Source organism: Coptis chinensis, chromosome 4, assembly GCF_015680905.1.
Source record: "Coptis chinensis isolate HL-2020 chromosome 4, ASM1568090v1, whole genome shotgun sequence".
Lineage (NCBI taxonomy): Eukaryota > Viridiplantae > Streptophyta > Magnoliopsida > Ranunculales > Ranunculaceae > Coptis > Coptis chinensis.
Window position 1 is genome coordinate 90,393,389 of NC_141459.1, and position 27,188 is coordinate 90,420,576.

The 27,188-nt window shown below is 39.1% G+C and overlaps 1 protein-coding gene and 1 pseudogene across 1 annotated transcript; both read left to right on the forward strand.

Annotated features, from left to right (window-relative positions):
* The first annotated feature begins 5,079 nt into the window (after nucleotides 1-5,079).
* Nucleotides 5,080-5,910, forward strand: LOC147505567 (uncharacterized). Its single transcript, XM_086605584.1, has one exon. The coding sequence runs from the start codon at nucleotides 5,080-5,082 to the stop codon at nucleotides 5,908-5,910; it is 831 nt and encodes a 276-aa protein (XP_086461710.1).
* A 17,708-nt stretch (nucleotides 5,911-23,618) lies between these two features.
* On the forward strand, nucleotides 23,619-26,331 carry LOC147505568 (zingipain-2-like; annotated as a pseudogene).
* Nucleotides 26,332-27,188: the final 857 nt, after the last annotated feature.

Here is a 27,188-nt window from a genome sequence, read left to right on the forward strand (position 1 = left end):
TGTTACTGCTACTGTTGGTCTGAAGGATTTGGTTGGTGGTTGGAAGTGTTTTGTTGTTAGGAGAGGATCTATATAGGTGGTGTGGGGTGCCGGGGAATGATTGGTGGTGGTGGAATCGTGGTATGAGCGCGGTGAAGCTCGGAGCAGCCATTAATGGCGTCGATCGAGATTTTTTCAGTATAACGAAATTGAGAATTTAAGGTATCGGCAGGTTGGGTTTTTTCTAAGGAGTGAAACCGTGGGTTTTAAATTTGAGATAGGTTGGTGGGTTGTGGTGGTCAGCTGGTGGAAGTTTTGGTGAGGAAGGAGATGAACAGTGCCTTCCGATTTGGGCTTGGGCCAAATCGGGGTGGGCTTATATGTTTTACTTTTGGATTTTCAAATTTTGATTTAAGTTAGACTTTGGGCCTTTGACTTTGGGCTTTTGGGTTTGGGGTTGGTTGACTGCTGTTGACCCTTGGCAGGTCGACTTTGACTTTGACCAGAGTTGACTTTTGACTAGGGTTGACTTTGACCAGTTGACCCAAAATTTGACTTTTTCCTAAAATTATGATTCGGTCTATTAGGATAAGTCTATGACTATTAACATGTTTGACCTTAGGCTAAGACTTTTCTAAATATACGTGTATACGTGTATTAAATATTATGTGATATTTCGTTTAATACACAACGTTATTTACACTTTATACATTCGTAAAAATTAATAACGCTGCGAAAAAAAAAAATACGTGAATCAAGGTATTTATGGATTCTCCGAAATAATATATACAATAAATTTCAATAATCGTAAATAAATTTCTGCGACTCTTTTAAACTCTCCACGCCCCAAGTTTTAGACCGAGTATTATGACCGCCGATGTCATATGTTAAAGGGCATTTATTGAGTGTCATAAATGGCCTGCTAATAAGAGCATAGGGTATTCATTGAATGTCGCTAATGAATGACCCGGATATTCATCAAATGTCTTGTGAATAATACCGTTTGTTTTGGCCCTGTAGAAACCAAGGTATTCGGCCTTAGTTACCAGTATTCTTTGATTATCGCGAGTGTTTGGGTTACTTTTGAATACATAGGATATCTACATATGTTATATGCAAGTTCTAACTTTCTTTTCGGGAGGGTAGAACTTAATAACATTTTGTCTTTAGGACGCCGGTCCTACCACTTATACTGATGGCATCATCGGTAAAGTGTAATTCAATTATTTAGATATTAAAAGGAGTTATTAGAATGAGTTAATAAAATGGAAGTTAATAAAATGGAAGTTTTGCTTGGGAAGAAATTATGCTTAGGTTGAGATAGAACCGGCCTGCCTTCCAAGTCGGAATGATTAGGTTATGATAGATTTAAAGTGTTAGTTGGGTAAGTAAAGTTTGAAATGTTTATATGTATTTAGTTCTACTCATACCAAAGAATTCAATTTGTCGACCCATGTTTGCTTTGTTTTGGCTAAGAACGTGGGTGTGTTCTTCGGGAACATAGGTGGAAGGGGAGTGGAACCGCCGGCGTTTGAAAAGAGATTTGACTTGGGAGCGGGGCCATCGAGTTTATTTTTTATTAGGTCTAATCTTTTGGAAGTATGTAATAACGTAGTTTTCTTTTCATAATATGACATGAGAATCACGATGTTGAGGAACAATTATTCTTAGAATGTTATATTGATGATTTTTGGATGGAAGATAGACTTGTATAAAGTAATAAAGAGAAATTTTGGAGATTATTTGTGTTGTTAAGATTCTTTATGATGTGGGTTTTAGGTTTTGATCATGTTGTATTCACCCGTCATAGCTTTAGGTTTTAGACAATTGAACCGAGTGAATGTTTGAGATATTTATATTTCAAATATTCATTTTTTTAATTGTTTAGAAATTGGCCGCGGATGAGGTCGACTTGTTACTTGCACTATGTTCCACAAATTTGACTTTGCTCATTGATGCTAGATATGGTGAGATATGCGATCAACTAAATTTTAATGTGATTGGATTAACCGTCTATAATAGTCTTTCTCATTTTTTAAGGAACCGAAAAAGAGCAAAATAATTTTCTTGTAATCTCTTGCTCTGCACACCCACTGCTATGCCGTTATTTTGTTATTACATTGCATATTCCTGGTACAATAGTGACTTACAGATTGCTGTGGCTATAAAAACTCTTTATCTTTGAGAGAAAAAATATGAGCCGAACAACTTTCTTCCCCCCTCCTCCTTCTCTCTTCCTTTCTTAATCTTTCCACACCTGTTTCTTATTAGTTTTTCCTTTCTTATATCTCTCTCTTGAATCTTCCTCTATTATCTTGGTTCTTTTTAGTTTTGAGATCCCTCCTTTAGGTATGTCTTTCCAAATATGAGTATTCGGATCTTGAATTCATTCCCGATGAATCAAGAGGAGGAGTTACACCGCCTTCATCTTCACCGGAATCTATGTGGAAAATAAACAAGTTCTCAGATGAGATCTGCCTGGACTCCATTAATGATAGGGAGAAAAAACTTTGGGAGAAATCGCTAATTGGTAAGCTTTTTACGTCTAGAAAGTTTGATGAAGTTGATATTAGAAATGAGTTAGTAAAGTCCTGGAACACAAATTCAAAAATCTTGATTACTTTTCTTTCTAAGGGGTTATTCAAATTCTGGTTTGAAGATGAACAGGATATGAGATTTGTTCTTGAAAATGGTCCTTGGTCTGTCCATGGTTTTATTATGTCTCTCAAGCAATGAATTCCTGATAACCCTACAAATAACTATAATTTTCAAGAGTTTAGATTATGGATTTAGATTTTTGGTCTCCCTTTGGAAAGATCTACTTGGGAGAATATTCATAAGATTGGGTCTGCATTAGGTTTAGTGGTGGCTATTGATTCTGTTGGTGGTTCTGATGCTGGGAACTCCTTCTCTCGAGTTCAAGTCATGTATCCTATCAAATGAAGGATGGTAAGTAATGCTAAGGTAAATCTCCATGAAAACAAGTCCATTCAGATTTTCTTCAAATATGAAAAGCTTCTTGTGTTTTGCTATTGTTGTGGGATGATTGGGCATGATTATAAGGAGTGTAAAGATTTTATTAATCATCCTCTGTTTTTTAAAGTTGGTATTAAAAAACCCCCTGTTGCTTTTGTGCTCCCTTTTTCAAATCGGATTAGAGTTTTCTTTTTTGAATTTGGGATTGGTATCTGATCGAGAAAAGTTTTAGATTGGGATCCTAAGGTGGAGAGGATGAATAAATTTGTTCCTATGGATTTTAAGATACAAACAAATAATAGGAAATGTTTTTTGGATCCCTCTGTTGTTCTTTCTTCGGAAGATTCTGGGTGTTATGAGGCAATCCTGATGGAGAAGATGAGGGTAACGGAGGTAAGTGCTTTGCCATCCATTGTTAACGATATTCCCCTCAATATGGATGTTACTGTCTCTAAGGAAACAACTAGTGAAAGGTTGCCACCTGGCATTTCGGTTACTACTGCTCTGACAAAAGAATGTCAAGGGAGTGCTCCTATTCATGAAAAGGCCCAAGCCGAGATTATGACAGTGGCTCTTTGTCCACATTTTAAGGATTGGGCACTCAAGAGTGATTGTATGGATTCGATCCCGGATATGCAGTTTTAGGTTTGGATAATATGGATTCTAGGCTCAACTTCGGACCGATTGGCTAAAAGGGTTTTATGAGGGTTGGAACCTCCTTTTTCATCGGATTTGGATCTTTTGGCTAATGGGCTCTCTAAAGGGTCTGATCTTTCCAATATGGATGTTGGGCCTTCTCAAGATTCTAATCCTCTGCTTTCCAAAGAATGAGGCTATGATTTTTGAACCCTCTCTGGACTTTTCTCCTGCTTTTATGGACTTTGTATTTTCCACCGAGAAGCCCTTTCGAAATCCAAAGCTTGAAACCCAATTTTAAGCCCAAAGATTAGGAAAAGTCCAGTCTCTTTGGCTAAGCCTCGTATTAGTAAGCATGCAAAACCCCTTAATTATGATATTTTGGTTTCTGATTCCTCTCTCCGGCCCCCATCATATGAAAACACATCGGAAATCTAGGCGATATTCTCAAAAGGTTTGGCAACTCTAGGAAGCATGTGGGTTCCAAGAAAATTTCGAGTTGGTGGTTTTGTATTATCTCAAGAATATGAGACGAACAGGTTGCATCTTGGGGACTTCACAAGCATGCACCGATAACTCGAGAAGATATTCACTTTATTCCCCGTAAAAAGAGTGGTATTTCGGTTTCTTCTCATCAGAGTTTAGAAAGTCTAAGAAAATAAAAATGAGTGATATTTCGGTTTCTTCTCAAGGGGAAAATTCTCTGGAAATTGATTCTCGTAATCATACTACCCCTTCTCCTGATCACTCTCCCAGTTCTCCTGAACCCTCTAACAAGGAAAATGATAATGAAATCAAGGAAGTATGTAAGGATGAGGGGAAAAAGATTATGATTAGTTTCAAAAGTAAAAGGAAAGCTGAGGACTTTGATAAGGAAGAAGGTGATGTCAAAGGGAAGAGGCTGAGAACTTAGTATCTCATTGATTGGGATATAGGAGGAAAAAAGATCATGTCAAGCTCCGAGGATGATGGTTCTTTGGGGATTACTCCTACCCCTTCTCCTTCTGACTCAACCAAAAGTCACTCCTTTAGCAAGGATTCTAGTAATCCAAGTACTTTTTCTTATGGTCCAGGTGATTTATACTTTAAGACTTCAAAAAGTTCGATTTTAGTTGACTCGGTTTTAAATGACTCAGAGGATTTTGAGTTTATTGAGTCTAGTTTTAATGGTGCTGGTGATAATGCTAATGGGGCTGTTGGTTCTCAGGGTTCGGGTTCTGCTGGTTTAGGTTCAGATGCTTCAGTTAAATATGGTGTCTCTTCTGGTCATGGAGGATCTTCTGGTTCATATGGTCCATCTGAAGGGGAGTCTGATGGTTTTAATAATTTTTCTGGACACTCAGGTCCTGATTCTTCTAGTTATAAGGGACATAATTTGGATGCTTCAATCTCTCTAGAAGGGTTCGCGGTGATTGACCCATTTCAGTCACCTCTAGAGCCATGATGACAACTGCTTGGAATTGTCGGGGAATCAGTTCGGCCTCGACAATGGTAGCTCTGAAGAACCTGATTTTGGTTTCAGATCCTGATATACTTTGCTTATCTGAAACCAAAGCTACGGAGAAAAAGATGGTCCTAGTTAGTAAGAAGATTAAGTATAGTGGTAAATGTATAGTTCCTTCAGCTGGTCTTAGTGGAGGTTTGGCTGTTTTTTGGAAAGATAATATTCAGCTGGAAATCTTAGGAGCAACACCTAATCATATTACAGGTAAACTCTCTAACTACTTTTCAAATTCTGATTGGTTTTTTTCATTTATATATGGTGAACCTGTTTCTTATAAGAGGAAGATGGTCTGGGATGAGCTACGTGATATGGCCTTGTTCATTCCTGGTCCTTGGATCCTCTTTGGTGATTTTAACTTTATTGCTTCTCCCTTAGAGAAAGTGGGTGGTAATGGTACTCAGTATAAAAGTATGAATGTTTTTAATGACTTTATTGATGACCTTGGTCTTATGGATTTGGGGTTTAAAGGTTCAAGGTTTACTTGGTCTAACAAAAGGTTCTTTGGAGATCATATCCTAGAAAGACTGGACAGAGCACTAGTCACCACAGATTGGCTAGAACTTTTCCCACATTCTCTCATTCAAAATATTTCCATCCCCTCCTCTGATCACTTTACTCTGTCTATAAATCTCAATTATTCTATCCAAAAAACCAAAAAACCTTTTAGATTTTATGAAATGTGGACCAAGGAGTCCTCTTGTAAAGATGTGATAGCTATGGCCTGGGAAGATACTGCTGGGGGAGATTGTTCTGGAACCCCTACTCTGTTTGTTCATAATAGATTGAAAAATACCAGTAAAAAGCTGAGAATATGAAATGCTGAGGTTTTTGGGGATGTTCCTTTCAAGATAAAGTCTGTCAGAAGGGAGATTGATAATATTCTCTCTAAAGATTTGGATGTAGCTGAAAATTATTCCAAGTTCTTATCTCTGCAAGATGATTTGGAGGGTTACTTGATAAGGAAGCAAGCTTCTGGAAGCAGAAATCTACCACAAACTGGGTTAAGGATGCAGGCAGAAATACCAGATTTTTTCATCTATCTATTATAGAAGGAGGAAAAATAGTATTGAAAAGCTCAGGAATGATAATGGGGGATGGGATATAGAAAAAGTGGAGGTTGGGAATAATATCAATGCTTATTTCAAGAATATTTTACTTCAGACGCACCTAATGACAACCCTGAGATCCTAGCCTTATTTGACTCATGTATTACTCCAAATGAAAATATCTTGTTAACTACAGTACCTTCTGATGCTAAAATCTGGGCTTCTATCAAACATGTGGGGGCCCTTAAAGCTCTTGGGCCTGATGGCTTCCAAGGTATCTTTTATCACAAGTATTGGAATACTATTCATCTAGAGATCTCTGAAGCAGTCAAAGCTTTCTTTACTTTTTCTAAATTAGCCCCTTGTTTAAATGAAACGTTCATCACTCTTATTCCCAAGGTTTCAAACCCTGAGCATATTACCAAATTCAGACCCATTAGCCTCTGTAATTTTTCCTACAAGATCATCTCGAAAATCATGGCTACCAGTGAAAAAACCTCTCCTTCACAAGTTCATCTCCCCTCTTCAAAGGGCCTTTGTTAAAGGCAGATCTATTGGGGACAATATTGGGTTGGCAAGTGAAGTCTTATACAACATGAAAAAGATGAAAAAATAGAAGCAAGGCTGGATGGCTATAAAATTGGATATGGCAAAAGCTTTTGATAAGGTTGAGTGGTGTTTTGTGGATCAAATTCTAGGTAAACTTGGTTTTTCTGCCAAATGGAGGAAAATGATCCAACAATGTCTCAGTACTGTCTCTTACAATGTTCTGTTGAATGGTTCCCCCCTTGACAAAGTGTATCCTGAGAGAGGTGTCAAACAAGGAGATCCTTTATTTCCATACCTTTTCATTATTGTTGCTGAAGCTCTCTCTAAGCTAATTGCACAAGCTGAAGATTCTAATAGTATCTCTGGGATCAAGATAAGAAAAAGATCCCCTGGTATCAGCCACCTTTTTTATGCTGATGACTCTATTGTTTTTTGTAAAGCTGATTCAAAGCAATCTGAGTGTATGATGGAGCTTATTAAAACATATTGTGAAGCCTCTGGGCAAGCAGTGAACTTTGATAAGTCAAGAGCTTTTTTTAGTGGGAATGTGTCCATACAAACTCAGAAAAGCATATTGAAGAAATGGAAGATGAGACTCTTTGATGAGAAGGAAGTGTACTTGGGAGTGCCTATCTTGTTGGGGAAAAGAAAAGTGAGGATTTTGAATATCTGATTCAGAAGGTGCAAAGGAAAATAATTGGTTGGAAGGCCAAAGTCCTATCTATTGCAGGCATAACTACTTTTATTAAATCGGTAGCCCAAGCAACGCCTATATATGCTATGAGTACTTATCTCCTCCCATACAAGATCACAGATAAGTTGGATCAGCTAAATAGAAACTTCTGGTGGAATGACTCTGAAGGTTCTCATTCTTATCATATAATCAGTTGGGATAAACTATGTAGGAGCAAATCTAATGGAGGTCTAGGGTTTAGGAAAGCAAAAGATATGAATTAGGCTATGATTAGCAAGCATTGCTGGAGGATGATTAAGAATGAGCTGTCTAAATGGGCTATATTATTCAAGAAAACTTATCCAAAGTGGCAGAGTATGATAGATATGAAGAGTCTTCCAAGGGATACCTCCTACTTCTTTAGATGCATTATTAGAACTTTGAAAGAGATTAAAGAAGGTTTCTTATGGAATATTGGAGCAGGCTCTTCCATTTCTATCTTTAATGATCATTGGCTCACCTTTATGGGTAAACCTATTATTCTCAAGGATTTGCTGGATCCTAGACCATCCCTTCTTGATCTCAAAGTTAACTCCCTTTTTTCCCCTGTTCTCCTATCCTAGAATCAAAATCGATTGGGAGAATTGTTTCCCTTTCAAATCATCCAATCCATCAACATAATTCAGATCAGACCATCAGAATCCCCTGATCATATTATATGGCCAGCTACTAAGAATGGAGAACTCACTGTTAAGTCAGCCTATGTGTTCCTCACCAAGCAAGATAATATATCTTTTTCCTCCTCCTTCAACCCTTTATCTGTGAAAAATCTTTGGAAGCTTCATTTAGATGCTGCTACTTAGCTGTTTATTTGGAAACTTTATATTGGTGGGCTTCCTACAGGGGATGTCCTGCATAAGTTCAAGTTCAAAGGAGACATCACTTGCTCCTTTTGCTAGAAATGTATTGAAACAACTTTCCATGTGTTTTTCTCCTGTACCTGGATTAAGATGATGTGGTATGTTTCTAATGCTATGCTGGATATAAATGCTCACCCAGATTAGGATGTTAAAGAATGGATAAATCAGTTCATTTTCTGGTGTTCCTCCAAGGATGAAGACATTTGCAGAAGAGGATACCTTTGTCTTTATATTCTATATGAACTCTGGCTGGCAAGGAATAAGGCCAGGATGGAATGTAGGCCTATAGAGTTAAAATCCATCTTGAATTTCTCTGATATGAAGAGAGAAAGAACTAGCTCAGCTTTCCTCTCTATAACCTATCATGGATTGCCTTTATCTTTTAATATTAGTTCTTGGTCTCCACCTTCCTCTCCATGGGTTAAAGTTAACTTTGATGCTGCTTTTGACAGATCACATTTTAGTGCGGCTGTTAGGGCTGTTGTTTGAAATGCAGAGGGAGTTATCTTGGGAGCTGCTATTAGAAGATTCTCTGCAAATGATCCAGAGCAGGCTGAGTTGATTGGAGCTAAGGTTGCAAACTTGTTGGCTCTAAGATTGAACCTTTCTTTTGTTATTTTGGAGGGTGATTGTCAAACCCTGATGTCTGCTCTAAAAGCTTGTAATAGTTCTCTTTTAGGGTGGAACTCCTTTGTTGTGTTTCAGCATATCTTTGCTTTAGTTGCAGGTTTAGATAAGTTTGTTTTTTCTTGGGTTAGTCGTACTGGGAATGGTTTGGCTCATGGTCTGGCTTCCTGGGCTTCAAAACATATTCCTGGTAGACACCCTCCTTGTAATCTTGACTCTGTAAACTCTATTTTTAGTCTTTAAATATATAATAGGGGGATGGGTTATCGAAAAAAAAAAAAGATTGCTGTGGCTATACGTTTTATTGTTGTTTAAATAAAACACCTAATATGGAGGATATTGATTGTAAGAAAATGTATTATGGTTTTAAGATTTCGTATAGTTTACCTAATGGAGAATGCTTGCTGTTTCCTAAGGATATTAGGGTTGCATTATTATCTGACTTCTTAAACAAATATGAGCTGTCAAGCACTAAAAAACCAAAAATAAAAAGAAACTTTTGAGAGAAAAACTTGGGTCCATTATTAGTCCATTGCGCTTAGGACTGAACTCGCTCCTAAGGGCTTCACACCACAATATTTTCCTAGATTCACTACACAATCATCTTGGTTTATTCATAGTTGTTTAAAATTTAAATCCAAAATAAAAGAAAACAAATTAGTTTAAAGTTAAATAATAATAAAAGAGTTTCTATAAAATCAATTAATCGTTTGTTCTTTTTATTTTTACTACACACCAAAATAACATAAAATTTCTCCAAATTGCACATTCAATTTCAAAATTAAAAAATGACATGAAAATAAAATAATTTTACATTTTTAAGAACTTTTTACTCATTAACTATTATTATTTTCAATTTTTGCTCATAGTTTATCCCATAAAATTTTAGGTTTAAATACAGAAATATGCAACGTACTTAGGTCCTATTAACACTTGTATTAATATAGAATTTTTTTTCACAAACGTATCAATGTACTATGCCCGATTTCACAAAAATAGCAATCCGTTAAGCTCCGTCAGTTAAGTGATGATGTGTCATTATTTTTTTTTTAATTTTGTTTTATTTGTATTTTCCACTTGGCATGCCACATCAAGATTTTCTACCAACTCAAAGATTTCCACTTCCAAATAAAGCCAACTCAAAGATTTTCGTTTTTTTATTTTTTTTTTTTTTTATATTATATATATTTTTTATTTATAGTTAAGTGACTTAAAATAAATTAATAAATTTATTTTGAATTAATAAATATATAAAAAGAATAAATTAATAATTATATAATAATAAAATAATTATATAAAAAAATAAAAGAATATATAAAATAATATATAATTTTATTTATTATATATATTTGAAAATTATAAAAAAACTATAAATAATAATTAAAAAGATTAAATATAAAAAAATATATATAATAAAAAAATATATTATTTATATATTTATATTTTTATATTTCTTTTTTTTTTATATTATAATTTTTTTTATAATTTATAGTTTTTTTAATAATTTTCAAATATATATAATAAAAAAAAAAATATTTATTTATATATTTCTTTTATTTTTATATATAATTATTTTATTATTATATAATTATTAATTTATTCTTTTTATATATTTATTAATTCAAAATAAATTTATTAAATTTATTTTTAAGTCACTTAACTATAAATAAAAAAATATATAATATAACAAAAATAAAAAAAAAATAAAAAATATATATAATAAAAATAAAATAAAAGAAGTAATATGAAATAGGAAAAAAATATATATATAAATAAATAAAAATATATAAATAATATATTTTTTTTATTATGTATATATATTATAATCTTTTTTTATTATTATTTATAGTTTTTTTTTACAATTTTCAAATATATATAATAAATAAAATAATATATTATTTATATATTTCTTTATTTTTTATATAATTATTTTATTATTATATAATTATTAATTTATTCTTTTTTATATATTTATTAATTCAAAATAAATTTATTAATTTATTTTTAAGTCACTTAACTATAAATAAAAAATAATAATATAAAAAAAAAAGTAATATGAAAAAAAATGAAAATGTTGAGTTGGCAATGCTGAGGTGGAAATGCTGAGTTGGTAGAAAATGCTGATGTGGCATGCCAAGTGGAAAATACAAATAAAACGAAATTGAAAAAATAATGACACATCATCACTTAACTGATGGAGCTTAACGGATTGCTATTTTTGTGAAATCGGGCATAGTACATTGATACGTTTGTGAAAAAAAATTCTATGTTGATACAAGTGTTAATAGGACCTAAGTACGTTGCATATTTATGTATTTAAGCCTTTTTTACTTGAGTATATTAACATTTAGTAATCCATCATTCCATCCCAAATTCAATAAATTTAATTTAAAAATAATTACATCAAGAACCACACAAATATCTATTATCCAAATTTCTAATTTTATTGGATCAATTGTTGTAATTTATATTTCACATCTTCTTATAATATTCAAGTAACCATGGTTAAGGCAAGTTGGTTTTGTAGTGAATCTAGGAAAATCTTGTGGTGTGAAGCCGTTTAGGAGCGAGTTCGGTCCTAAGCACTATGGACCAAAGTTTTTCTCTAACTTTTGTATACATATACAGGGTGGCCTTTTTAATTAATTAAGTAATTATTATTATTATTTTTAGGAAACAAATCATATATTTTGCAATATAAACCGAAGACAAAATCAATATTACTTACATTAGTTGCAGACAACATTGTTTATATATATATATATATATGTAGAGAGAGTTGTCCAAACTCCATCAGGTATACTTGATATACATAATTTAAAACTTCTGACCTAGCCAAAAGCAAGGACAAACAAAGCAGAAAATACAATCTTTGATTTGAGTAAATTATACAGCAAGTTGTGTTAGAGTGTGTGGACCAAAAAAGAGGAATAGTCCCACATTGAACAAGAAAGGAGTTTATCATGGGTTGATAAAGTGGGAAGATCACTAATTAGTACTGAGGTCTTTCCGGATAAAACCCCACACCCATAGCCAAGTTGTGGCCCAAGCCTAATGGGTGGTTAAGTGGGGGACAATATTAGTACTAGTTATCCCATGGGCGCAGAGGCCCAGGCCGGTGGGTGTGCCCAGGTTCTAACAACTGGTATCAAGAGCCGATGGTTCGGCAAGGACAAAAGCACTGATCATGCAGAATCAAAAGACGAAATCATTCGAGCTGGAGCGCCAACTCAGGTGGAGTTGGGGACAAAATCACTGATCATGCAGAATCAAAAGACGTGGAGTTGCTTAACAAAGCGTGCCTGTGCAACTCCACCATGCCTGTGCCTCTTAGATGTTGTGGAGATTCGAGAGGGTGTCCCAGACCCACCAGAGCTTTGGCATTGGATCGTGCTCGAGTGTGGACCAAAAAAGAGGTTCCACATTGAATAAGAAATGAGTTCATCATGGGTTGATAAAGTGGGAAGATCACTAACTAGTACCGAGGCCTTTTCGGATAAAACTCCACACTCATAACCAAGTTGTGGCCCAAGCCCAATGGGTGGTTAAGTGGGGGACAATATTAGTACTAGTTATCCCATAGGCGCAGAGGCCTAGGCCTGGCAGGTGTGCCCAGGCTTTGTTTGGCAGTGTTGATAGAAGTAAAAGCCCAGATTCGCTAAAATGTGTTTTCTATTGATGAGAGAGAAAATAATAATAATAATAAAAACATGTAAAGAATGCTCTCTCTCTCTCTCTCTCTCTCTCTCTCTTTAAGGGGAATCCTAGTAATGGAACCATGAACCTTATGTATTTTCTCTCTCCCCGCCTTATTTATTTCCTCTCATTAAAACCTTTTTTTCTCTCCAAAAAGTGGTGTTTAAATTTTCGCATTATTCATCAAATTGGAATTTTCTTTTTTTTGGGGATGTTTTTTTTGTATAAATCAATTGGAAAGAGAATTGATCTTAGTACAATTGAAAAGGAAAAATAAATGAAAATGAAAAAAAAAAAGAAATAAGAAAAAAAAAAGATTTGAAGAATTCTTTGAAAGAATAGGTGTTTATGTATTCAATATTTAATTATAGTATTTTTTTTCCTTTTATTTGTTTATGAGTTTTATTTTTTTTAAGTTTTTATTTTAAAATTTTGTTTATGATTTTTTTTTTTTTTTTTTTTTTTTTTTTTTTTTTTTTTTTTTTTTTATGATATAAAAAATGAGTATATAGGTGTGAATGTCAACCAAATAGTAGCGAAGTAAAACATGTGACAGGACAAGGAGCAGACACACAAGTAGTTCATCTCATGACTTGTATCACCTAATCATAGTTAAGTAATACAATATCTCTTGAACCCAAACAGAGCCGAAAGGAAAGGAAAGTGGGAAGATCACTAACTAGTTCCGATGGTTCGGCCGGGACAAAGACACTGATCATATAGAATCAAGAGACGAAATCAAGCGAAGGCCGCAACTCAGGTGGAGTTTCTTAACGAAGCGTGCTCGTTATGCCTCTTGGATGCAGGGACAAAAGCACTGATAATGTAGAATCAAGAGACGAAATCAAACGAAGGCTACAACTCAGGTGGAGTTGCTTAACGAAGCATGCTCATTATACTAAAGATTGGTCCCTCTTGGATGTTGTGGAGATTCGAGAATCTAACAACATGGAATGATATTTGAGGTGGAGTAGGCTCTGGAGTTGAGAAAAAGCCACCTCCCTCACCCTCTTATACTAAAGATTGGTGCCTCTTGGATGTTGTGGAGATTCGAGAATCTAACTACATGGAATGATGTTTGAGGTGGAGTAGGCTCTGGAGTTGAGAAAAAACCACCTCCCTCACCCTCAAGAGGCCCAGACACACCAGAGTTTTGGCAGAGGAATAGTCCCACATTGAAGAGTTCATCATGGGTTGATAAAGTGGGAAAATTACTAACTAGTACCGGGGTCTTTTCGGATAAAACCCCACACCCATAGCCAAGTTGTGGCCCAAGCCCAATAGGTGGTTAAGTGGGGGACAATATGGATACTAGTTATCCCATGGGCATGGAGGCCTGACAGGTGTGCCCATGTCCTTACATGCTGCAATCCATTGAGGCATTCAATTCATGACTGGTGGCGCTACTGATTTTCAAAAACCTGGTGCATGGCCGGTGCACCTTAGCTCAGTCAGCTGCCGGAGTTTGCTTTCAATTTGATCAACTTTGTCTTCTTTTCCAAATGCCTCACGTACAATACCATGGAGCTTCGGTGTAGTGCCAATGTTGTACAACACCATTACACTAAGCAAATGCTGAACGAGACCAAGTTTACCTTGCTTACATGATTCAGTGAGGACTAATTCATAGCTAGTTGCGAAGAGGAATGGTTTCTGCTGACCCCTCTGTGTCATTCTTTCCAAAATCTCCCCTGCCTCCTCAATCATATTCTTGTTAATCAGTCGACTGAATAATGAGTTCACCAATGCCAAAACTTGCATTGGTTCCAAAGCAGTCTTTAAAACCAAATGACTGAACCATTTCAAAACATCACGGATCCTTTCTTGTTTGAAATAGGCATCGAAAAAGATCGTATAAGTGGTAACATCTGCATACTCTAACTTACTACACATCTCGTCGACTAATTCGTCAGCTTGGCTACCATTCCAGTATCAAAAAGTTTTCCAATTATGTTGTTATGCACTACAACATCCATAAAAGTGGTCTCCAATTGCCACACATTGGCGCGGCTCTGTTGATGTTGAATACTGAAAGAGCCTCTGAAACCTTCCCGGCTTCCCCACTCCAAACCAATGGTTTACCATAATATTAAATGGATGGCTATCGAATGTGCAGAAAGGTCTATCTTGGTTAAAAATGGAGTTGAAAAGAGTGTTAGCTTCTACAGTCTTACCATGCTTTAAATTAATAACACATTTAATAGCTCATTGTAAACTGGCGAGAGCATTACCAATTGACAGTCGAGAAGACTTTTACACAACTCCATTGCTTCAATTCTTTCTCCATGTTGTGGTTGAAGTAGTATTCCATGCATGAACGTCTTTCACACACTGATGATCACCATGATTGTCAATAAACTCATGGAAGAGCTCATTGGCGCTTTCAAGGTCATCTGATTCAAGGAAGCCAGAGATGAGGTTGGCGTAGACTAAAGCGCAATTAATATTACTATCACGGGCACGCATTTGGTGGAGGAGGTCCATTACATCGGAGAGTCGATTGGCAGAAACTAGACCTTTGCTAAGAAGGGTGTAGGTGTGATCGTAAGGGATGATATCTTGGGATGAGAGGCCTAAAACGTAGTTGTAGGGTTGCAGAGATTTATCCACGTGCCCGGCATCGCCAATGAGCCTTGATGACGAGATTGTAGATGCCAATGCTTGCTTCGTTCCTTTTAGTTTTATTGCTGTAGAAGAAGTCAAAAAGTGTGACCACAACTTCACAACGACCCGCAAGGAACATGGACCTTATGAGCTGTGGTTGTAACAAGTGGGGACGATGTTGGAGATGGTCACTGCGTCACGGGCAATGTTGGAAGCAGTGTCGAGAACGCCGATGTTAATTATGGTCATTGTAGATGTTGGTTATTTTGGGACTATGACCTGATGATCTGTTGGATAGGAAATGGCTGCACTCTTCTTGGGATAAGAGTTGCCTATGTATCAAGTTTGGTAAACTTGAATCAAGTCTTACGTAGTTCATCTCTCTCTATTTGTATATGTGTGTCTGAACCGTTATGGATTGCAGATCCACCTTGTATGTTATCTTGATGATTTGCCATTACTTTGATGTTACAAAGTAAATGACTCCTTGATTGTTGTGTTAACTGAGCTTCAGGATTGCGCTAGTTGATATCCTTCCATGAATGGCTGTAACTTCTGTTGGCGACGACCTGGGTGCTTTGGGTCATTGGTACGATCTGATGTTGCGGGACGAGCTGAAGTAAGAAGTCTTGTCTTGTGGACACGTGCTCTGTAGTGTAGAACGGAGGGTACTTACACAGCCCCCTTTACTTTTTATTTGTTCTTGGGACAGCTGTTGCGTGGAACAAGAACGGTTTAAAAGGTAAAGTTTTAAAAGCACGTGTCTGACAGCTGTTTTGTTTTGAATTTAGGTTTTGAGGAATGTGCGGGAACTGTTGGGCTGGATTCGTGGGCCCGGACGGCGATTTGTGGCGAGTAATGATTTAAGTTTTGGGAACACGAAATGTTTTGATTGTCTCGAGGTGTTTGGTAGTTGAGGGGTTTTTGACTTGTAGAAGATTTTTGTTTGTTCACTTTTCGACCAAAGGGAAAAAAATAGTCTAGAGTGAAAGAGAAAGAAAGAAGAAAAACTTCTCGTCCTTCTTGAATCAGGTTTGTCTTTCCACTTTAAAAATTTGAGCTTTCTTTCTTTCCTTGATTATGTCATGTCTATGACTAGTGATAGTGTAAGTGGTGAGGTTGAAGTTGGTAAATGGAGAGAGAGAACTGTAAGTGAAGAAAGTGAGGAGAGGGTTCGTAGTGGTGATGAGGCTTCGTCGTCTTCCTCGTTGGAGACGGTGGATAAGAGGAAGCCTAAGTCGGTGAATTGTTATGCCGCTTTGAGAAAGGAGTTTGGTTGGGTGAAATCCGATCTGTCTATGTACGATCTGGCTGGGGAGAAGAATTTGTATACTAAAGACTACATTCCTTGGGGTGGAGGAGTAGTTGTTTGTTATGGGCAGATGAAGGCTGGGATGAGGCTACCATTTTCCCGTCTTACTGTGGAGGTTTTGAACTTTTTGGGAAAAGCCCCTTGTCAGCTCGTGGGGAACAGTTGGAGGATTCTCCATGTGTTGGACCTGTTGAATGACAGGGGTTACAATACCTGTTTAAACGATGTAATGGAGCACTTTGTTGTGAGGAAGTCGGGTGCTGTGAACTTTAGTTTTCATGTTTATAAGGGGAAATCTTCTGTTATTATGGGGGTGAGTAAGGAGGACTGGGGGCGTAAGCCTATGTTGGCTGTAGGTAGATATTGCCCTCACGGTTTGGAGATTGATAAATGTGTTGTACAACCTCGTGGTAGGTCATTGGCTGTAGGTCGTAATGTGTGTGTTGTAATTTATAATCTAGACGTTCTGATTTATTTGGTTTGTTTTTATAGAGATTACAATCCGCGATCGTACGAAGAACGATGTCATTGAAAGGTTTGCTTGTTTGAGTTTGGAGGATAAGCAGGCTTTGTTGGGGGAGGTTGCGCACTACTTTAAGAGGCGTGGAGGGAAGAAAATCAACCGTAAGAGGCTGGAGCAAAAGGCTAGGGCTCGCAAAGTAGTGGTTGAACTTTCTGATTCTAGCTCGGAATCTGCCATGGAGAGGGAAAGTCACAAGAAAGCACCTGTTTCTGAAGTGAAACGGAGTGGAGGTGCTGGTGACAGCCGTTCTGGTGGAGCCAGGAAGTCTGGTGGGGTCGTTGAACACCGTTATGGAGCGGTGAGGGTGGCTGGAGGGGTGACGCCTTCCAGATGTCCTAAGTTGGGTGACACAAATCGTTTGCTAACTCAACGTTCTGAGTTGGGTGATGCAAATCGTTTGGCACCCCAACGCTCGAAATTTGGGGTGGAGGCTCTGCGTCGTCCCTAACTTCTCCCTCCGGTGATGTAGATGGATTACGCATCTAACTGCTTCTCCTCTAGAGATGCGGGTGCTGGAAGTGCTGGTGGTGCTGCAGGTGGCAGTGCTTGTGGGGAGGGTGATGCTCCCACTTCGTTCCGGAAGACTAATCTGAAAAGGCGTTTTGAAGTGGTTGAGTCGGAGGGGGCTAAGAAGGACCGTACTGAGGCTGAAGACCGACCTGGCTCTGTTGAAGGTCGTTCATCTTCGGGTTGGGCTCCTCTGAAGAGGATGAACTTGATTGATTTGGCTAATGATGCTAGGTTGGTTGAGTCCCATGGAAAGGAGAAAGTTGGTAAGGCTGAGCCTGTTGTTGAGTAGGGCAAGGGGTCAGAAAGTACAGACCCAAGTAAGAAGAGTGACAATGATGTCCTTGATATACTGGTTACGTATGAGGACCCCTATAGTCTGCTGCCAAAGTTTGTTGTGAATGGTGACTGTAGCTTCAACTTTCCTTTGGTTGGTGGGGCATTGTTGGAGAGTATTGCGCTTTCCGGGGATAGGAGCAAGCTGGATGGTAAGGGTTTGGATGTGAACTTTGTGGAGATGGAACGGTCGTTGTGCTTTGTGAGTATTCTTCCATTCTGAGCTTGCTCCTTTTTGGTCTTGTTGATTTTGATATCTTATAATGTCTACATTTGTTGTCTTGTTTGTTAGGTTCTAGCGATGTATCGGAAGCTGAAGGATATGACATCTATCTCTAACCGCTACAAGAAGGAGTTGGATGTCAGCAAGCAGACTTATAGCAGACTGGTGGCTGAACAACAGGTGGAGAGAACGGAGGTTGCAGGGCTGAGGGATCAAGTGCAACAACTTGGTGGTAAAGTGGCTCTGTTGGAACCCGCTCTGGATTTCGTAAAGTTGGAGGTTCAGCAATGGGTTGATGAGTGTAAGAGGTCGCTCCGTTCTTTGAGCCGAGATCGCTTTACAAATCCTTGGTGGATACGGTGGAGAGTGGCGATGTGTACGTGCTATTAGATGATTATCTTGAGGCATTGGACGAGTATGATTGCCTTAAGATGTCTATTGAAAGTGGGGCAACAATGCATTGCGGATCTTTGAAATAATAGATGCTAATAGACCATCTGATCTGCCATCTGACCTAGTCGTTGTGCCACTGGTTGCTCCAGCTGTTCCTTCTGTTGTTTATGAAGTTGTTATTGATCAGGCTACCAGTTCTGGTGTTGTAGAAGGCATTGATCTGGACCCTTTGAATGTGGATACTCTCTTTGTGTGAATTGATTCTGAACGTCTTGTGCTTGTCTTTAGGTTGGGAGGTCTTTGAATGTCTTGTTCTTGTTTTGTTCTTGGGTTGGGGGGTCTTTGAGTAATACTTAAACAACTTTTGTTCTTGATACAGATACAATATTATTTTTTGATCGGGATACTCAGGTTGTTTTCCTGGGATAACTTAGGGGCCTTGGTATCTAACCGATTTTGTATTGAAGTAGAAATATTTAAATTACTTACTTGTTGAGGTTGGTTTGAAGTATGCATATGATTGCTTTTGTTACTACTGATTTGTTGTTTGACAACCTGTGCTGCATAGTACTAGTCCTAATGTACTGCTTGATTTTGCTAGGTCATCTTTAAGGTACAGGTCGTAGAGCGTTTGAGTACAACCTGATGTCTTTGCGTAGTTGGCACCTAGGCTTCGTCTTGTGTCAGGTATACGCCCTGATTCGTTCCTTTTGGGGGAACTCCTGATTGATATAATTAGCCTTTGAGTGGCCATTATATTTGAGTCTGCCTTAAACCCTTTGTGAGGTCGTAAGTTGACTTAGGGTCCTTTTGGGGGTCCCCTAGATTGAATTTGTCTGATAATTGGCCTTTGAGTGGCAATTACAGTTGAACCATACCAAACCCTGGCGTTGGTGTTAGGTTGGTTTAGGGTCCTTTTGGGGGACCTTGATTTGAATTGATTGGAATTAACCATTGTGTGGTTGTTGTTGTTGAGTCGTTCTGAACTCCGTCTTTGGTATCCGACCTGACGTTGTGATGTCCTAGGTCGGGTTGCGTAGTGTGAAATGCTAGGTGCTTATGCAATGCTAAAATGATAGCTGCACTCAAAATATTGATGAGATCTCATTCATATTGACTGATGTACTTGGAGGAAAGAAAGAAAGAAAAACTTATTGATAAAAGCGCTTGAGGAGAGATATATTCCAAGGTCGGGGAAGCTTATCACCAAGCTGGGTTTTGATCCAATATGCGCCATTTCCAACGACTTTGTCTACAATGTAGGGGCCCTCTCATGTTGGGTCGAGCTTGGCTGGTGCTAAAGTCTTTTTGAGGACTAGGTCGCTAGCTTGGAAAGATCTTGGGACGACCTTCTTGTTGTAAGAACGTTGGATTGTTTGGTGATATCGAGCTTGGGATATTGCGGCAGTTTCTCTGCGTTCTTCTAGGAGATCAACTTCTTTTGCCAGGATGTTGTCATTGACTCCTGATTCAACAATGTCAGAACGTGTAGTTGTGATTGTGAGTTCTGATGGTATCATTGCTTCCATTCCGAAGGAAAGTGTGTAAGGAGATTCATTTGTACTGGATCTAGCTGTTGTTTTGTATGCCCATAGAATGTTTTCTAGTTGCTATGGCCATTTGTTTTTCTTGCTCTCCAGCTTCTTTTGGAGGTTTTCTTTGATGGCCTTGTTGGTGGCCTCTGCTTGGCCATTGCTTTGTGCATATCTAGGTGTAGAAAATGCTTGAGTGATGTGCTATTTTTGTAGAAAATCCTTGACTTGAGTGCTAGCAAATTGCGTTCCGTTGTCCATGACTAGGGTGTGGGGTAGACCAAATCTAGTGATGATATTAGTCCAGATGAAGTTGATTACGTTGACTTCCTTGACTTGGACTAGTGGGATTGCTTCAACCCACTTGGTGAAGTAATCTGTGGTTGCTAGGACGTATTTGAACCCTGATTTCTTTTGCGGGATGAATGGTCCCATGATGTCTAGCCCCCACATGTGGAACGACCATGGGTTGGCTATGTTGATCGATTCCCTTGCTGGACTTAAGTGATTGTGGCCAAAAGTTTGACATTGGAGGCATTTAAGAACGTACCTTTTTGCCTCGATATGCATGCCTGGCCAATAATGTCCTTGGGCGATTGCTTTGTGTGCCAGTGATCTTGCTCCTGCGTGGTTGCCACATTCACCTTTGTGGATTTCGTGAAAAATAAGTTGTCCCTCCTTTGGAGTTGTGCACCTTAGGAGGGGTCCTCCAACAGATTTGCGGAACAGTCTTCCTTTGATAATTGTGTATCTTGGGGCTCGGAGTTGTATTGCACGGGCATGCTTTGTTTCTGATAGGACCTCACCATGTAAAATGAACTTAAGGAATGAGCCCATCCAAGATTGATTGATTTCTTCTTTAGATGTGGGCTGGAAATCTGTGAGGTTGTTGATATTTTCTTTCTGGTAAGAAGGTCGTTCCAGAATGTCGATGTAGACTGTGGTCAGACATGCCTCTTGTGTTTTGGAGGCTAGGAAGGCCAAGCTGTCTGCATGTTTATTGTCTTATCGAGGAATATGGTCTAAGGAGAATGTCTTGAATAAGCTGATTATGTCATAAACGACTTGAGCATACTTTGCCATGTTTGCTCCGTTCGTGACATATTCTTTGATGATCTGCTTGACAATTAGCTGGGAATCGCTGTAAGCTTTAAGTTTTGAGACTTGTAGTTGCTGTGCCATTCGGAGGCTTGTGATCAATGCTTCGTATTCTACTTCGTTGTTGGACGTTGCGAAATCGATTTTGATTGATTTCTATAGCTGGGTTCCCTCTGGTGAAGTTAATACAACCCCCAGTCCACTACCACTGCTATTGCATGCGCCATCTACGTGGAGGTGCCATGTGTTTGGGGTGGCTTGTTGATGGAGTGAAGTGATTGGCTCAAGTTCCTAGTTGATGTCTTCGACGGGGAAATCTGCCAAGAAATCAGCAACGACCTGGCCTTTGCGAGACGTTCTGGGAACGAACTCGACGTGATGTTCTCCGAGTTCTTCAGCCCATTTGGCCATACGGGCTGTCTTGTTGTTAGAACTTAATACCTGTTTGATGGGTACATCTGTGATGACCTTAATGCTGTGAGATTGGAAGTAAGGTCGAAACTTCCGAGCTGAGTAAAGTAAAGAAAGCATTGCTTTCTCCATCGGAGAGTAGTGCTTTTCTGCTTCTGCCAACGTTTTGCTGGTGAAGTAGACCGGCTTTTCGATTCCATCGTGCTCGCGAAAGAGAACTGAGCTGATTGCGAAGTCGGTAGTTGCAAGGTACATCCCTAGTGTTTCTCCTTCTTCTGGTTTGAACAGGACGAGTGGAGTTGATAAATAGGCTTTTAGGTCGGTGAAGGCTTTGTGGCACTCGTTTGTCCAAGTAAAAGTTGCTCCTTTTTTGAGTATTTGTAGGAATGGTCTGCATTTGTCAGATGCTCTTGAGATGAATCTGTTGAGGGCTGAAACCATGCCAGATAACTTGTAGATTTGTTGCTTTGTGGTTGGTTCTGGCATTTCAAGGAGAGCTCGTATCTATTCTGGGTTTGCTTCAATGAGTCTTTGTGAGACGAGGTAACCAAAGAATTTCCCTGAGGCTACTCCAAATATGCATTTGGCTGGGTTGAGCTTCATCTTATTTTGACAGCGTTCAAAGGCTTCTTGTAGGTGGGAGATGTGATCACTTGCCTTTTCGCTTTTGACCACCATGTTGTCTATGTAGACCTCCATAGTGTCTCCTAGCAAGTCTTTGAACATTTTTGTGACAAGTCTTTGGTAGGTTGCTCCTGCGTTCTTCAAGCCGAAAGGTCGGACGTTATAGCAAAACGTATCTTGCTCGGCTATGAAGGATGTATTTTCCTGATCTTCTTCTGCAAGTGGTATTTGGTTGTACCCACTGTAGGCGTCCATGAATGACAAAAGCTCATGGCCGCACGTTTGATCTACCAATATGTCGATTCTTGGTAGGGGGAAGCTGTCCTTTGGGCAGTGCTTGTTGACGTTGGTGAAATCTATGCAGAGTCGTACTTGACCGTTCTTCTTTAGAACGGCTACTATGTTAGCAAGCCAGGTCGGGTACTTGACTTCTCTGATGAATTCCACGTTTTTGAGCTTTTCTATCTCTTCGTTGATGGCTTTTTGAAACTTGAGTGCTAGCTTCCTAGGTCGTTGTTTGATAGGCTTGATGGTTGGATCTACATTTAACTTGTGGCAAGCGACCTGAGGGTCGATTCCTGGCATATCGATATACGACCAAGCAAAAACATCTTTATTGAGAGAGAAATTTGACAAGTTGCCCCTTGAGCTTGGGGTTTAAGTCAGCCCCTACATATACAAATTTTAGGTCATTAGTTGTGCCCAAATTGACATTTTCTCTGGTTCTATTTGAGCTTGTTTTCCTTTAAGCTTTTCTGATGCCGCTGCTGGAGGGCTGGATGTTTGGGGATCCTGCCTCTTTGGGACATTCTTGGCTTCGACGACCTGAGGCTTGGGTGAGGTCGTAGTGCTGACCTGATTACATCGGTGAGCCTCTAGTTGGTTGCTTCTGAGCTCCATGATGCCTCTGGGACCAGGGTATCGTAGGACCTGGTGTAGGGTTGATGGAATTGCTTGGATTTTATGAATCCAACGGCGTCCTAGAATGGCGTGTAGGGCGACTTGACATCGATCACACTGAAGCGTGTTGAAGTTTTGATCATGTCCGCTTTTTCGCCAATAGAGACTGGTAGGATTACATCTCCGATGGCATCTGTACGATCTCCGTTGAATCCATAGAGCGGTGCATTAGACTCTATCATCACTGAGTCCGGTAGGTGCATGTCCTTGTATGTTTGATAGAATAGTATGTCGCATGAGCTCCCTGGATCGATGAGGACTCTTTTAACTGTCCAACCGTTGATTTTGACATGCACTACCAAAGCATCATTGTGAGGTAGGCATAACTTGTCTAAATCCTCTTCCGTGAATGAAATTGTCGTTGTCTTTTTGTGAGAGGTGGGGTTGATCATCTCGGCTTTGTGTGAGAGGTGGTAGATTTCTTGGATTGCTCCCACTCTTCTGCACTTCTCCCGACCTGAGGTTTTGTCGTTTGAGGTGTCTGTAATCATGTTGATTACTTTGTCCTCATCTTGGTCGGAGGAGTGCTATCTCATGTTGTGCCTTGACCGACCTGGAGACTTAGATTGTCGAGTTGATCTACTCCTGCCTCTGTTTCTGTTGTTGGCGTCGTTCATTGCTGCGGTTCCTGCTTCTGTGGCGTTTGGCATCCAGCTTGTGCCTCAGATCGCTTTCTGGCAAGAACTCTTTTAATTTGCCTTCCTCCACTAGGTCTTGGAGGTAGTGTTTGAGGCTCCAGCAATCATTGGTGTCGTGGTGGTGGAGTTTGTGGAAATGGCAATATGGACGCTCTGGTATGACTATCACCTTGTTGATGTTTGGTTTGAAGTACGGCGCTGTATATATCTTCTTCAGGATTTAACTTGGCGTCCTGGAGAAATTGGAGAATTCCCTCTTTGTGTATGAAGGTTTGTTGGCGTTGGATCTCTTGTTGTTGTTGTTGTTGTTGTTGTTGTTGCTGTTTGAATATTGCTTGCTTTCCTTGTGGTCTGGCTCGTAACTGCAAGGACTTTTTTTCCTTTGTGCTTGGCCATCCACTCTTCGTACTTGATGTATTTGTCGACTCTGTGATACAGGTCGGCTAAGGTGTCTGGCTTGTTGCGCATGAGGGACCCTGCTAGGTCGGAGTCTTCCAAGAGGGCGTTTGTGAACGCAGAAATTGCAAAACCGTCGCTAAGTCCTGACTCCAGCGAGAGTAGGTCCTTCTTAAAACGTCCTAGAAAGGCTCGGATCTTTTCGCCATGAGCTTGCTTGAGCTGGAATAGGGAGTCCAGGTCGACGCGCTTCTTTCTGTTATAGACAAACTCGCTCTGACGTTTCACAAAGTCATCAAAGTTGTTAATCGAATCTGAGGGGAGTGTAAAACCGTCTATTGCTCGATCCTTTAAACTAGCCGGAAAAAGTTTGCACTTCGTAGTCGTAGTCAAGATGGTCAGATAGTGCTAGGATTTGGTTTGGGCGAAGCTCACGTGCTCACCTGGGCAAGAGGTACCGTTGTACAACACGAACTTTGGTTAAATGAACTCTGAAGGAGGTTGTTTGTCTCTGATATCTTGGATGAATGGTGATGCTTTGTATGTCTCCAGCATCTTCTGAGCAATCTGGATTGCACTGGCTCTTTTGCTTGACTTCTCTAGTTTTTGCGCGAAGTTTTCTAAACGCTGATTGGTGGTGTTTGCTAGGGCTGCAACAGTGTTGTGCTCCCCTGCTTCTGTGGTGCCATTGTTAGTGTTAGAGTTGGCATTCTCTCGCATTGTCTGGTTTTCTTGTTGCAAAGTGATGAAGGCTTCTTGGAGTGTCTTCATCCGTGCGCGCCAATGCTTGTAGGTTGGGCTCCATTGTGGTTTTTGTCCCGGCCGTGGGCTTGAGAAAAGAGTGGTTGTTTTTTTATTAAGGAAACGAACCGGCAGACGGCGCTAATGTAGATGTTGGTTATTTTGGGACTACGACCTGATGATCTGTTGGATAGGAAATGGCTGCACTCTTCTTGGGATAAGAGTTGCCTACGTATCAAGTTTCTTGGGGTAAACTTGAATCAAGCCTTACGTAGTTCATCTCTTTCTATTTGTAGATGTGTGTCTGAACCATTATGGATTGCAGATCCACCTTGTATGCTATCTTGATGATTTGTCATTACTCTGATGTTACAAAGTAAATGACTCCTTGATTGTTGCGTTGACTGAGCTTCAGGATTGCGCTAGTTGATATCCTTCCATGAATGGTCAGAATCGCCGCGGCGACACGGGTCTTTGGGTCGTTGGTAGGATCTGATGTTGCGGGATGAGCTAAAATAAGACGTCCTGCCTTGTGGACATGTGCTCTATATTGTAAAACGAAGGGTACTTACAGTCATGATGAGTTTGTTGAGATCGACCCAGGGCCTCAAGGTTTACGGATCTATTGCAGGGTCCGAGGTTTAACATGTTTATTCTCATGCACAAAGGAAAGTAGTAGTTGTCTTCTTCTATTTCTACTACTACTACTTTTACATCAACAATATATGGGGGGCGCCTGCCTGACCTTCATTTTGTGCTTCAGTCAGGGGCATGCGCCCTCATACTCTAACAATAATGTTCACGTAACTAGCTTGAAATCCATCGACTACATTCATTTATTTTCTTCTTGAATGTAGGAAGTTGTTGGGCATTCTCTGCAGTGGTAACAACAGGTAAATTAATATCTCTAACTGAGCAAGAGCTTCTGGATTGTGACAACACAGGTGAGAACTGGGCCTGCTTGGGTGGTTACATGGATGCTGCTTTTAAGTTCATTCAGCACAATAGAGGCCTCGTATTTGATGTTGACTACCCATCCAAGGGAATAAATGGTACATGTGAAGTCAATGAAACAACCATGTACGGTGCAAAGATTAAAAGTTATGAAAATGTTTGTACCAACGAGAACTCATTATTAAAAGCCGTAGGCAACCAAACTATTTTCGTTGCCATTGATTGTGGTGGAGACTTCCGATTCTATTCAAGCGGTGTTTTTGAAGGAAATTGTAGCGTTAACGACTTTAACCATGTTGTTACTGTTGTTGGCTATGGAACAAGTGACGAAGGTACTAACTACTACGTATTGGCTTGTGAAGAATTCATGGGATACTGATTGGGGCGACCAAGGATACATTAAGATGAAGAGGGATGTTGATGACAAAGAAGGTTTGTGTGGTCTTGCTATGATGGCCTCATACCCTATTTGATTGAAAAAGTTGAAATCAAGATACACCTGATATAGCACCCTGAAGTGGTTGATATTGGGTACTTGGGATGGGATGGAAATGGCAATTACATCAATGCATGTAAACCATCAATGTATATATATATATAGGGTCAGGCTGCGTTGACATCTTATTTTGACATCCACAACTTACACAATGAACTATAAGGGCTTATTTTATAGGAATATGTTCTCCATACAATAGAGATCATCTCCACAAAATATCAAGACATTTGAACATGTTTAATCTTGTCAAAAATTGTGTTTAAGTTCAATATTTATTTAACTGTCCACAATTTTAGCACTATTTTTAATAAAACTAGATATATCCAATTGAGACGAGGTTTTGGTGGAGATTCTATCCATAGTAGGAAGATCTTCTCTACCAAAAATCAGCCCTTATTCATTGTGTAAGTTGTGGATGTCAAAATAAGGTGTCAAAATAAGATGTCAACGTATATAGTAGGCAAATAGTTAAGGAAGTTACATTAAATTTGGACATTTTACATTTATTCATATGACCTTACAAAGCTAATTGTGCATACTATGCAAAATCATGCACAAAGTTCTTCACATGGGAATTTTCAACTGCACAATGTTATTTGAGCTGGAAGGACTTATGTCTGATAATCCTAATTGTTAACCACCAATCTACACTAAACCTAAAATTTCATAATTTGATTTAAACAACACTAGGGAATGTGAAGATTTGCACTTGAGAATAAAAACGAGGCAAAACAAACCTCAACCGTGTCTAAAGCCCATATTTTGCACAAATCTGGGATCTTGAGGAAGCGATAATAAAATCTTCCTAGCCATGTTAGTGGACAATTCTCCCAA